The sequence below is a fragment of the Hesperophylax consimilis genome, chromosome 3 (genome assembly GCF_061612785.1).
Source record: "Hesperophylax consimilis isolate HC1 chromosome 3, BYU_Hcon_1.0, whole genome shotgun sequence".
In the NCBI taxonomy this organism is placed as follows: Eukaryota; Metazoa; Arthropoda; class Insecta; order Trichoptera; family Limnephilidae; genus Hesperophylax; species Hesperophylax consimilis.
In genome coordinates, this window is record NC_142838.1 from 43566570 (window position 1) to 43581861 (window position 15292).

The 15292-nt window shown below is 33.7% G+C and overlaps 1 protein-coding gene across 1 annotated transcript; it reads left to right on the forward strand.

Moving 5' to 3' along the window:
- The first annotated feature begins 4849 nt into the window (after positions 1-4849).
- LOC149425574 (cytochrome P450 4C1-like) lies at positions 4850-15069 on the forward strand. The gene is made up of 9 exons (XM_089650795.1): positions 4850-4903; positions 7793-7883; positions 8424-8609; positions 9508-9735; positions 9768-9904; positions 11897-11965; positions 12064-12232; positions 14382-14561; positions 14906-15069. The coding sequence occupies exons 1-9, from the start codon at positions 4850-4852 to the stop codon at positions 15067-15069; spliced, it is 1278 nt and encodes a 425-aa protein (XP_089506921.1).
- The last annotated feature ends 223 nt before the right edge of the window (positions 15070-15292 follow it).

Below are 15292 nucleotides of genomic sequence, written 5' to 3' on the forward strand. Positions count from 1 at the left end.
TCCACCATCAGGCAGATAATGGACCCTGATGCTGTCCAAAACGTTGGCTAAATAAGGAGGAAGCACAACACGGCATAGTAACCCAATAATACTTTTAACATGTCTTTCTGCATTATGCTAGTCACACACGAGAGATATAATCTCATAATATAGGTCATGCCCAAACGTTACAGTGTCCACCATCAGGCAGATAATGGACCCTGATGCTGTCCGAAACGTTGGCTAAATAAGGAGGAAGCACAACACGGCATAGTAACCCAATAATACTTTTGACATGTCATAATATAGGTCATGCCCAAACGTTACAGTGTCCACCATCAGGCAGATAATGGACCCTGATGCTGTCCAAAACGTTGGCTAAATAAGGAGGAAGCACAACACGGCATAGTAACCCAATAATACTTTTAACATGTCTTTCTGCATTATGCTAGTCACACACGAGAGATATAATCTCATAATATAGGTCATGCCCAAACGTTACAGTGTCCACCATCAGGCAGATAATGGACCCTGATGCTGTCCGAAACGTTGGCTAAATAAGGAGGAAGCACAACACGGCATAGTAACCCAATAATACTTTTGACATGTCTTTCTGCATTATGCTAGTCACACACGAGAGATATAATCTCATAATATAGGTCATGCCCAAACGTTACAGTGTCCACCATCAGGCAGATAATGGACCCTGATGCTGTCCGAAACGTTGGCTAAATAAGGAGGAAGCACAACACGGCATAGTAACCCAATAATACTTTTGACATGTCTTTCTGCATTATGCTAGTCACACACGAGAGATATAATCTCATAATATAGGTCATGCCCAAACGTTACAGTGTCCACCATCAGGCAGATAATGGACCCTGATGCTGTCCGAAACGTTGGCTAAATAAGGAGGAAGCACAACACGGCATAGTAACCCAATAATACTTTTAACATGTCTTTCTGCATTATGCTAGTCACACACGAGAGATATAATCTTATAATATAGGTCATGCCCAAACGTTACAGTGTCCACCATCAGGCAGATAATGGACCCTGATGCTGTCCAAAACGTTGGCTAAATAAGGAGGAAGCACAACACGGCATAGTAACCCAATAATACTTTTAACATGTCTTTCTGCATTATGCTAGTCACACACGAGAGATATAATCTCATAATATAGGTCATGCCCAAACGTTACAGTGTCCACCATCAGGCAGATAATGGACCCTGATGCTGTCCAAAACGTTGGCTAAATAAGGAGGAAGCACAACACGGCATAGTAACCCAATAATACTTTTAACATGTCTTTCTGCATTATGCTAGTCACACACGAGAGATATAATCTCATAATATAGGTCATGCCCAAACGTTACAGTGTCCACCATCAGGCAGATAATGGACCCTGATGCTGTCCAAAACGTTGGCTAAATAAGGAGGAAGCACAACACGGCATAGTAACCCAATAATACTTTTAACATGTCTTTCTGCATTATGCTAGTCACACACGAGAGATATAATCTTATAATATAGGTCATGCCCAAACGTTACAGTGTCCACCATCAGGCAGATAATGGACCCTGATGCTGTCCAAAACGTTGGCTAAATAAGGAGGAAGCACAACACGGCATAGTAACCCAATAATACTTTTAACATGTCTTTCTGCATTATGCTAGTCAAACACGAGAGATATAATCTCATAATATAGGTCATGCCCAAACGTTACAGTGTCCACCATCAGGCAGATAATGGACCCTGATGCTGTCCGAAACGTTGGCTAAATAAGGAGGAAGCACAACACGGCATAGTAACCCAATAATACTTTTGGCCGTAAAAATCTCAATTCGTATATAGTACTGTTTGTATATATAATAACCAATCCAACTACTACTAGTACTAATACTTTATTTAATACGATCCTATTGCGTAATCTTTAACGTAATCATTTTTTTTTTCGGACTATAATACACTGTACACTGACAAAACTTCACCGGATTTCGCGTTTGCGAAACTGAATTAATCGCGTCGTATTATTAATACAAGATGTCCGAGTATTAACGCTACGTCTAGGGAAATATCCCTAGATCTAGGGGTCAATTTTTTTTTCAGGGAATGGAGAAAAATTACAAAATCAAGAGAAATTTTGACTACAAATGGATTTACTCAAAATTCTCTAGTCCCGCCCTAAGGTCATGAGGGTACGAAATTATTCCGAAGATTTGTGCTCTCTTTGTTATTCCTTATTTTGGGGGTGTCGGGTAGTTTAGTGAATTAACTTCAGGAGGTGAGTATACATGATTTATAATTAAATTTATCATTAAATATTACTTCTAACATCATGCAGAATCACCTCCCAAGTTAGTGCACTTTACCCCCGGATATCTTGCATAAACTGTGTTATTATTATTAATAATAAGCGTTGCATGTTATGCTCCGAGACCTCTGATAATTGATTCTCAAAGTGTAGTGTCACCAAGATAAAAAAAATATGGATCAATTTATATATTTTTTTAATTTCTTCAACGTGTTCCTCCTAGTTTTACTTCAATTTGATGAGATTGTGTGTTTCGTTGGATACACGGGTACCGTTCATCATGGCCAGACTTCAGGATTTTATTGCAGTTTATATATATACTAAACATTTATATATAAAATTATAGATATCTTTTTTTTTATTGATGCAATAACATTATTTATTTTATTTAAGTTTTTAATCCAGCAGGATTGCGAGAATAGTAAAATCCCAGTCTGCCATATTACATGATATATATACAACTATCACTAGAAAAATAATAACATTAAAAACACATAATAGTTGGATACCTAATGATAACAGCATATAAATAAGTAAAATTCAAAAGAAATTAAAGGATCGTCCATCTTGGTAGTCGCTACACCGTCTGCATCTCAGCTGAGCTCTCGGAAGCAGCCACGACGATGATGTTTATTGGTGGTCGTATCCTGCCCCTGAAGCTGGCTAGTCGGTGACGAAGTAAGGCGGGGAATGAGTGCACCCTCCCTTCTGTGAACATCGTGGAGGCTCTACAGAACCTTGGATGTTGCATAAGTTGCCTGTATGCGTTGTTATAGCACACCCTGAGCTTGTCCCTTAGCGCTACTGGATATTCTGTCCACAGTTAAAATCTTTACAAAGCAGTGCAGCACGTCTTAAAGAGCTAACTTCTAACTCTCTTCGCTACAATGGTAGATCCGCTTTGAGAGCATTCCAGCCCTATATTGATTGCATTTCTTCGTCGTTCCATATCTTCCATATAATGTATGTCTTCTGTAAGGATATGGAATAACGTGGGCCTCACTAAGTGCTTAACCGTGCTGAGGCCCTCGAAATAAGTTTGAGTTCCAGTTAAAGTTTAGTAAATTAAAAAAAAAGTTTAGTAAATTACATTTCAAAAAAATAATAGTTATTAACATTTTTTTTTCATTAATAAAAAATGCTTGTTTATATAATGCATTACGTTATTTTTATTTATTATTTACAGTTATTATGTAAATGCATAATAATAATAATAATATGTGTCTACTTAAAAGGGTTTGTTTTTTTACATCTACTCGTTTAAAACAAGGCTTATATGTCATTTGATTTGCAATCATTTTCTATTTTCAATAACACCCCGAATGCCGTTACCAAGAATTATGGATGCTGTATATTTATTTAAACACGGCACACATTTACGCTGTATTTAATACCCGCTGAACGACGACATTATAATGCACGGTTAAAGTATCTTTGATATTTATAATAATTATTTATCCATGTAATATAATATTGGATTTCGCAAGGCAGGATTGAGTTTCCGTAACGCCCTTGCCTTGGCCAGTTCAAGTTCAACTTCTTCATAAGGAAAATGTTGGGTTTTATCTTAGGAGCAGTTCTTGTGTGTTTGTTAGCACTATATCGTTATCTTTATTACTCTGAAGAAGCCAAACTATTTGCGAAAATTCCTGGTCCAAAGCGAATTCCTATACTAGGAAATATTTTACTGGAACCAGGTAATTATTAATTAATTAAGTATTACAGCGAGATTATTTATATTAATTTACAACGTGTACATTGTAAACAACGAACTGTAATCGACATAAACCGAATGCTGTAAAACGCTGAAGTGCGCTGCAGACCGATACCTTACTATTACAAACATAGTTTTCTGCGCAGGGTATCAGAGCACTCATATTATGTCGATTACCGACCCGTGGGACGACGGGCTTAGTTATGGACATCCTCATTGATCGAATTGTACAATAGTGAGCGTTGCTTTTCTCGTTACCTCATTTAACCGATCCCCACATACGCTTTATCTGTTGGATTAGGTTAGGGTTAAGAGGGAGATGCACAGTATTGCAGTTCATCTGTGTATGTGTATCTCCACTTTTGGCATGAAATGAGTTTCTGAACGAGACTGTACTAGAAAGAGACCAAATTTGAATTTTTATTAATTTGGTACCTTAAATTCATTCTGATTTTGTTCCATAGTCGATTAATTCTTGTGTACTTTTTTAAAAATTTTGTTCCGTCTTCGATTAATTTTTGTTAATTTTTTTTTAAATTTTCTTCCATCTTCGATTAATTCTTGTGTACTTTTTTTTAATTTTGTTCCAACTTCCATTAAATTCTTGTTTACATTTTTTAAATTTTGTTCCATCTATGATTAATTCTTGTTTACTTTTTTAATTATGTTCCATATTCGATTAATTCTTGTGTACTTTTTAAAAATTCATTCCAACTTCGATTAATTCTAGTGTACTTTTTAAAATTTTGTTCCATCATCGATTAATTCTTGTGTACTTTTTTTAGAGTTTCTTTTCAGGGAAGGAAGAATATGGGCAAAAAAGTTTGATGGGGTATATTGTATGGAGACCTTATGGCTACGCCATTTGAACATTTGTAAAGCAGATGATGCAGAGGTAAGATTCCTTGAGGTGATTTTTTACAGTAACGGCACTTTAAAGTTATCCAATTATTATTATCCTTAAAACCATTTGAATTTATTATTACTTTTTTAAATAAAGAAAGACAAAATTCACAGGTTAGCAATAACCCGACAACATATGAAAAACTCCTGCCACCATCACAATGTAATAATATACCTGTTTTAACTCGAAAGCAATGTGGCTTTAAATACCCTCCGTTAATCAAGTTCACCATTTCAGCACACGTCTATAATTTGAAAGATTCCCTGAAAAGTCTAACATACTATGTTTAGATATCCCCGTGTACGATGGACGCTGTGTTGTAGTGTTGAATTCTGAAATAAGTTAATTACAGTGAAACCTCTATCTATCGTTCCTCGAATAATCGTTTTCCCGGATGTATCATTTATTTCTTCTAGTCCGAATTCATTTCATACAAAAATAGATCGCATCGATCGTTTCTATGTCCACCATTTTCCCGCATTCACCGTAGGAATTACGTCGCGTATTTGACATATTTTGTCTGTGTTGAAACGGCGCCAGACGGCACTCGTTACGATGCGCGAAACTTCTCATAGAGAAAGAGAAAGAATAACAGTTTGTCGCCGCCGTCAGTTGCTAGTTGTCGTCAGTTTTTAACGAAACATTTTATTGTTCATAGACAACTGTGCAGCGCACCCAACTGAGACGACATTTTTGAAAAATGTAAAAGTTATTTTTTATCCTGCAAACCATTAGATATGTTTTGCAACCATTAGATATGGGAATTATCAAATGTTTCAAAGGATTTTATCGGAAACAACTTGTGCAGAAGGCTGTGTGTTTGATGGATTCGGGCACTTCAGTAAATAAGGCAACTTTAAAGATTGACATTCTACAAGCGTTGCATTTCACATTGACTGCTTGGCGTCAGGTCAAACAGACAACAGTTGTAAACTGTTTCAACAAATGCGGTTACAATAGAGTGTCAGAATCTTTAGATGAACAACTAGAACACGTTGAGTTTTCTGAAGATGATTGGCTTAGATTAGATACTCAAACAAATTTTAACAATTTTGTTACTTTCGACGACAATATTCCAACGTGTGGGATAGAAACTATCGAAAGCGTGTGTGACGCAAGATTGACGGAGACAACAGAAGAGGTCGATATTCATGAAGAGGAGCCGCTGCCTGTACCTTCATTCTCAGAAGCATGCACACTCTTTGAAAGATTGAAAACTTTCTACTACGCATACTCAATATCTGATGCCGAAAAAAATATCATTTGCAAAGCTGAAAATATACTATCGACTTGCGGAAATAAAACAGTAAAAAAACAAATGTCCATGAAAGATTATGTATTTACAATGCAATAAACTTTAAACAAATTTTGGTTCTGTTTAGCTTTGTATTTTTTTAAATAAATACATTTATTTACATATAAAACTTATTTTCTTCTTATAATTTTAATCTACCAATGGTTATGCAGATTGGGAGGACGGTATCTTTACTGGATCGTATCTCCTTGTGTTTTGTCTTCTTAATCCCGCATTCATTGTTTTCCCGCATTCATCGTTTATTTCAATAGGTCCCTTTAAAACCAATAGATAGAGGTTTCACTGTATATCGCAACCACGTTAAAATTTAATAATCGACGGAAGTGAAACTTTTAGTATTCTCCTCTCTCTCTTTTCATTTCATATTATTATTATTCGGAATGCTGTACATTATAGTTTTAAAAAGCATAAATTTATTTGTAGGCGTGTTTTTAACAAATGAACGTTTAACTAGATTCATAATATTGACATATTTATAAGTAGCAAGTGATAAAAAAAAATAAAAGTTATAAAAATATGGGATTCGAACCCGGGTCCTGCATAACGAGTGCCGAACGCTCTGCCTCTAGACCGCGAGGAGAGGTATCTCGCGCGACGAGAACCGCGTATACAATGTGTACTCCTCAATTGACTTGTCCCCCGCAAATTTTCATTTTCAAACACGGCAAATGAATAATATCACATAACGTCTCGTTAGCGCTTTATATAGGGTCGAATCGAAGATATATCGGCAGTGTGAAGTCATATCTGTCGTTTTTCAAAATATTTCCGTATATTTGTCCGTTTTGGAAAAGATCTATCGTGTTTTAACAGTCTCATACCCGTATGGAGTCTGAATTTGAAAAACATTTCTAAATTTTGAAAAACTCACTTAACACTCGGCTGTGTTTTTTACTAAAAAAACTTATCACGCAAGTCGCGTTATCGGCCTTGATTAGTAATTTTAATGATTCAAAATAAAAATAATTAATCAAAATACCGAGCGACTCTACCGGCTCGATTTGTAAGCTATATTTCGACGAAAATATCATATAGGTACCGACCGTTACTTCTAGCCAATTACTCGAGTGAACACCTGCCGGTCTAGAGTCTCACTAAATGGATTTAGACATTTCGGGAGACTCTCGGTTAAAATTAACAAATTTATGTAATTTTTTACTACATTATTACAAATCATGTAGATATCTTCTTATATGTTTGCCTGACAAAGTCGCAGCACGAGAGCATTTTATCACTTTTCCTTGTATTAAAAAAATCACAAAAAGAAAAAAAAAATAGTTAAAGCGGGGATCGAACCTCGGTTCTTCACGACGACAGTCGGGCGCTCTGCCTCTAGACCGCGAAGCTGAGTTTGGAGAGTGACCTAAACTAGGTACATAATATTAGCTAGGCTCCTATAGCGAAATGATCACGGTTTTTCGTGACGGTCATGAGTCGGTTTTACTCCGGTCCTCGAAAATGCATGACGCGCGTAAAGAAGTTTCACTTCAAAAAACTCAGTCATCAGAATCAACTTGTGTAGGTAAATTATTGTTAGTTTTGTGTGACATTTGTGTATTTTTCAGGTAATCCTAACCAGCCAGAAGCACATACAGAAAAGTATTTTATATGATTTCTTAGAGCCGTGGCTGAACGAAGGACTTTTAACTAGCAAAGGTAATTTTATACGTTATTTTCTTCTATTCATACTTATTACGACAGATTTTTTTCGTATAAGTTTTAGCAAAGCTATCTGTAATATTTATATCCATAGACAGATTTTTTTTATTATTTCACATACATACAAAACAGCGGATAAATTTTATGGTTTGTTATGCTTTGTCTGCTAATTCACTTTTTAAGATGTCTTCTTTAAAAACTAGTATTTACCTTATTTTTGTGTTATTTTAAACCTCTTAAATATTTCATGCTTTAGTTTCTTTTATTGCATCTGTACAGTAACTCTTTTAAATTTATAAACCATGGAAATAAGATAAAAATAAATATAATAACCACACTCATGCTTCGCCTTTGTGAGATTTTTTTTTTAATTACGTAGGTACATTTATTACAATATTTTTATACAGTTTTCAATATTTTATGTAACTATCCAAGTATGTATCATAATTTTAAAAAGATACACCAGTACAACGTTCATACTTATTATAACAGATACACTAGTTTGGACAAATAAATAATTTATTTAAAATATTTCAGGAGACAAATGGCACAAAAGGCGAAAAATTCTTACTCCAGCTTTTCATTTTAACATTTTGCGTCAATTTTGTGACACCTTTAATGAACAATGTGTGAATATTGTGCAAGCCTTGAAAGGAGAAATCGGAAAATCAGAAACAGACATAGCTCCTTTTATTTCACAATTCACCATAAACTCCATCTGTGGTAAGTTCGGTATTTGATACTTTCATTTTTTCTATACATTGATAAAGACATTTTAAATTAATTTTCGAGTTGGTTTTTCACAGGGTTTCACTTTAGATCCTGTTGAAATGATTTCCTTACTAATTTAAAATCAAGTACGAAATATATTTCTGTGGCTTGCTTCAAAAAGAGCTAATGTAAGTTTACAGTTTTTTTTTGCGAATTTTGCTTCAAAATTGGGTTATTTTCAGAATTCTAAAAGAATCTTTGATTTCGAGAAAGGAATTTTCGATTTTCGAGGATCATTGTTACATTAGAATCTTGCTTTTCTTAAAATTAAAACGTGTTATTTATTCATTTTATTTGATTTCAATTATTATTTTTACTGTTCATCTTCTCTTTAATGTAATATTTGTATTCATGGTGGTAAGGGACGAACTTGACTTACTTTAACCAGTAATTCTCGACATTATTTGGAGCAAAAAATGTTAATTAAATTATTGTCTCTATTTTTCTACTTTTTATGGTGATATGTTCCATTGTGTTTTCCGTTGTGCAACGTTGCAAAGAATTTGGTCCTTACCCATACATCATGAAATATGGCAGACCGGGATTTAAATGTTAACATTTCCATTTTGTTTTCCGTTGTGCAACGTTGCAAAGAATTTGGTCCTTACCCATATATCATGTAATATGGCAGACTGGGATTAAAAGGTTAAGAAAAGATGAAACCAACCTGTATATGTGCTTCGTGAAATTTGATAACCTGACATTTGTTATTTTAGAAGTAAACGACAGAAATGATAACTTGCTGTTATTTTTAAATATTTAGGCATTTAAAGGGTTATGTCTTGATTGAACAACAACTAGAAATCCATCAACTAAAAAATTGTTGTTTTGTTACCTTTTGTTCCTATAGAGACCGCCATGGGTACGCAATTGGAATCAAGTGAGACTTCAACATTTAAAAAGTATGAAAACGCAATACATGAAATGGGAAAGATAACGACTTACAGATTGGTCAGAATTTGGTATTACGTTAATTCAATATTTCAATGCAGTTCCATGGGACGAAAACAAAAACGGTTATTGTCCACGCTACATACATTTACCTTGGATATTATAAGAAAACGACGAGAAACAATGCGTGTGGCAAAATTTCTTCCTCTTCCATTAGAGATAACATAGAAAACGATGCGTACATGAAGAGCATTAAGAGGAGACTGGCGTTTTTGGACTTATTATTATCTGCTGAATCCAAAGGGGAGATTGATGAACATGGAATCAGAGAAGAAGTTGATACATTTATGTTCGAAGTGAGTTTTATATATAACTAGCTTTTCTTCCAAACTGTTCTTCATTTCGTTTGCGAATAATAAATAATGGTATACCATATATAAAAATGTTTTCTTTAGAACATTCTGTAAATTTCAATAAGAAATATTCAAATTCTTAACATCCGCTTCGTTATTTATAAGACTTACTTTTTATAATAATGAGTAACATATCCATCGAGTTACTTTTATCATTACCATACTTCCACACATATTTATAATAATGAGTAACATGCCTATCATGTCACTTTCATCATTACCATACTTCCATACATATTTATAGTAACAAGTAACTTGCATATCGTGTTACTTTCATCATTACCATACTTCCACACATATTTATAATAATGAGTAATATGCCTATCATGTCACTTTCATCATTACCATACTTCCATACATATTTATAGTAACAAGTAACTTGCATATCGTGTTACTTTCATCATTAACATACTTCCACACATATTTATAATAATGATTAACATGCCTATCATGTCACTTACATCATTATCATACTTCCACACATATTTATAATAATGATTAACATGCCTATCATGTCACTTACATCATTACCATACTTCCATACATATTTATAGTAACAAGTCACTTGCATATCGTGTTACTTTCATCATTACCATACTTCCACACATATTTATAATAATGAGTAACATGCCTATCATGTCACTTACATCATTACCATACTTCCATACATATTTATAGTAACAAGTCACTTGCATATCATGTTACTTTCATCATTACCATACTTCCACACATATTTATAATAATGAGTAACATGCCTATCATGTCACTTACATCATTACCATACTTCCATACATATTTATAGTAACAAGTCACTTGCATATCGTGTTACTTTCATCATTACCATACTTCCACACATATTTATAATAATGAGTAATATGCCTATCATGTCACTTTCATCATTACCATACTTCCATACATATTTATAGTAACAAGTAACTTGCATATCGTGTTACTTTCATCATTAACATACTTCCACACATATTTATAATAATGATTAACATGCCTATCATGTCACTTACATCATTATCATACTTCCACACATATTTATAATAATGATTAACATGCCTATCATGTCACTTACATCATTACCATACTTCCATACATATTTATAGTAACAAGTCACTTGCATATCGTGTTACTTTCATCATTACCATACTTCCACACATATTTATAATAATGAGTAACATGCCTATCATGTCACTTACATCATTACCATACTTCCATACATATTTATAGTAACAAGTCACTTGCATATCGTGTTACTTTCATCATTACCATACTTCCACACATATTTATAATAATGCATAACATGCCTGTCGTGTTACTTTTATCACTACCATACTTCCACACATATTTATAATAATGAAAAGCATGTCTATCGTTTTACTTTCATCATTATCATACTTCCACACATATTTATAATAATGCATAACTTGCTTATCGTGTTACTTTTATCACTACCATACTTCCACACATATTTATAATAATGCATAACAAGCCTATCGTGTTACTTTTATCACTACCATACTTCCACACATATTTATAATAATGCATAACAAGCCTATCGTGTTACTTTTATCACTACTATACTTCCACACATATTTATAATAATGCATAACAAGCCTATCGTGTTACTTTTATCACTACCATACTTCTACACATATTTATAATAATGAATAACATGTCTATCGTGTTACTTTTATCACTACCATACTTCCACACATATTTATAATAATGAGTAACAAGCCTATCGTGTTACTTTCATCATTACCATACTTCCACACATATCTATAATAATGAGTAACATGTCTATCATGTCACTTTTATCATTACCATATTTCCACACATATTTAACTCTGAAATAATTTGTAATCTGGATGTTTTTGATCAATCATAATAAATTATAGATCGATAAATAAGTTTTTCTCATTTTAGGGTCATGACACAACAAGAATGGCAATTACTTTCTGCTTGATGTCTTTGGCAAATAACATACCAATACAGGTAGGAAAAAATTTAATCCTACGATTTAGATTAATAAGTAGTATATTTTAGTATTGAAGATTTTTTTTAATTGACTGGTAATATGTTTGTTATTCTAGGAGCGTATTGTAGCCGAGTTGGATGAAATATTTGAAAATAATAAACAGACCCCGACCGTAGAAGATTTCAATAAGATGCGATATTTAGAATTGTGCTTGAAAGAAACACTTCGACTTTACCCGAGTGTTGCATTCATCTCTCGAGAACTCAATGAACAAGTTCAGATGCGTAAGTGAAAGTGAAGTAATAAATCAAAAAGTTATATTAGACAAAAATGTACGAAAGAGGTAGGTACTTCGGCGAAAACTTCTGTTGATTATTGGCTAGATTAGATGCTAGACAGTAAGGTGCAGTAACTTCGGGAGATCTACATAATGGTGTCAAATAAATTCAAATGTGTAAAATGCGAAGCTAAATGCTTAATCTCTATTTTCAAATAATCTTATAAAAAATATGCTTTAGATAAATTGAAGTTTTTACAATCGTTTCCCTTGAGTCAAATTCAAATAAACGTTTTATTTACTGAATATAAAATACAAATGTAAATTACTAAAAAAACGTATTTATTCAATAGAAATGAATGACCGCACAAAATAAGCAACTTTAAAAACTAAAATATTATGGCTGAGATTATCTGTGACAATTTACTTTGATTAACTTTTTTGCTTTCTTATCAAATTGTTTACAAAATAAAGAAAAACCACTTTTACGATTGAAATCGAGCTTTTCTCGACTCCGTTTGCCAAGTGATTTGAATGCCTACGCATGACGATATAAGGAATACCAAGAATATACACATTTTTGGCTTGTAGCTTCCTCTTAAGGTAGTTTTCACGAAAAAATGTACGTACGCTTCAATGGAAAAATATTTTTGTACGAAAAAAACAATACATTTTCACCTATTTAGTGTTGCATGTAGTACCTCCCGAAGTTACTAGACTTTACTACCGGATACCTCTGTATACCCAATAGTTATTTTTTATCTGTTTAGAAACAAATCAAACAAATCTGAATAACGATGTACCGATTCAAATTCCAAAGCATTTGCAACATCTTTTTCACCAATTGTCGGGTAATAGCCTTTCCGGGGACTCGGGAGTTTGTTTTAATGCCTCTGATAGGATCATTAAATAAATCAAATAGGTACTTAAATAACACAGACAATAAACAACATAGACAATTGCTGTATCTGAAATATAATATCAAAAAAAAAATTGAAAAAAATTGTTAAGTTATGTACCTACAATGTACACGTAAACAGGGTGTAACAGGTTGTACCTGACAGATTTTTACCAGCAGCGTAATGGTAGTTGTACCAGGTGGTACGAGCCGTCTCTTCCCCGTAACATCGGATACTTAGTTGGCTGACGAAATGTTCTAGATCTAAGAGTTCAGGAACGATTTCTCAAATTCCTCAATTTTAAATCATTTAACATAAACAACTTTTACGACGAAATCGAGAAACATTTTCGAATCACGAAACTACTCAACAGGAGGATTGTCGCTGATCAGATGCTCTTGTATAAAATTATTAACTCCAAAGTTAACTGCCCGGAGTTGCTGAACAAAACAAATTTCCATGCGCCAATTCGATACAGCAGACAAAATACCCTTTTCTACATTGATAGATGCAATACCAATTCCAATCAAAATGAATTTATGCAAAGGACATGTAACTACTATAATAATAAATTTGCAAATATAGACACTCGTGCTGACATATTTACTGCTAGTTACTATCACTACAGAATTTCATTGTATCACATTCTAACTCATATTCACGACTGTTAAATTGATTGTACCTAATATTTTAATTTTACTTGCGTGGCAACTTTTCCTTATCCCTCTCCTCCCCTTTCCCGTTCCAACCCAAGTCTATTTAAGTATAGTTATAATCACTTTTATTTATTGCTGTTTATGGTAGGCATATTATAGGTTTATCGTTTGTTGAATTTACATTCGTATTATTATTTTGCTTATTTGCTGCTTTATTCTGTCTTTTTTCCTATTTTTATTAAATATTCTAGTTTACAGGTTAGTTTTATGTTTCTGAATATCTATTTGTGAACATTAATAATTGGTCTGTTTTTTTGTTATCCTCTTATGTATATTGTATTACTAAGACTGTTTATGTTCCTCAAATAAATAAATAAAATAAAAATCTATCCACTCTCGTCGTGAATGATCGCTCACGACGCGACCCGCTCACGACGCTAGTGAGTCGCGAGCTACCCGGGTCGTGTAAAACGATCGATAGACCCAGCTCTAATTGGATAGTTGGATGACGAAATGTTTTAGTCCTAACCGGTGGCGTGTAGGTTCTGTTACACTCTCTATACGTACGTATTATGTATTTAAATGGCCAAATTTGTTTCAGCCAATTACATCGTACCAGCGGGAACAAGTTGCCATATCCACATATTTGATTTGCACAGAGATCCTGCAATATATCCAGACCCAGAAAAGTTTATACCAGAAAGGTTTACTCCAGAAAATAGTTCAAAGAGAAATCCTTTTGCCTACATTCCGTTCAGTGCAGGACCAAGGAACTGTATTGGTAATGTATTCATTTTAAGCAACCTGAGCGCCCAAAGATTAATATTATTCAGCATATTTTGAGTACGTAACGAAATAACAAACATTTTAATGGATGCTAATAATGATTAACCAGTATTGAAGAAAACTGAGAAAGGTGTTAGCAGGTTCCGTCTGTAAAAATATACAACAACGTTATCGTATTAAACTGAAAACGTTATACCCCTGTAATGAAACGAAAAACGCTCAAAGTAATCCTGTAAAGATATTTATGTAGGTTTGCTACTATATTATTTTTCAGATGCATAAGAACGTAAGGCAAAGTCATACGAAAGCTACTATAATATCTTTTCTCTTCATTTTCAGGTCAGAAATTCGCAATGTACGAATTGAAGTCAATCGTGTCATCCATATTGCGGAACTACCGACTGGAGCCAGTCACCAAACCAGAAGATATTGTTTTTTTCTCCGATCTAGTACTGAGAAACAGGGACCCCATTAAAGTGAAGATTCTACCTAGAATTTCTTAATTCGACGTAAAAATGTTTTTGTTTAACGACCCTGAATGTATATAGTACTTTTGATGAAATAAAGTTGATGTAAATATTAGAGTATTTATTCATTACCGTTAAAAAGAGAATGAAATACAAGTCGTAAGTATCTGAGAGCGAGTAGCTTAAAGAGTACTGACGACTAGTACTGGTTGACAGTAGGCAGACGCAGCGTTTCTACAGGTGCGGTTTTCTCATTGGG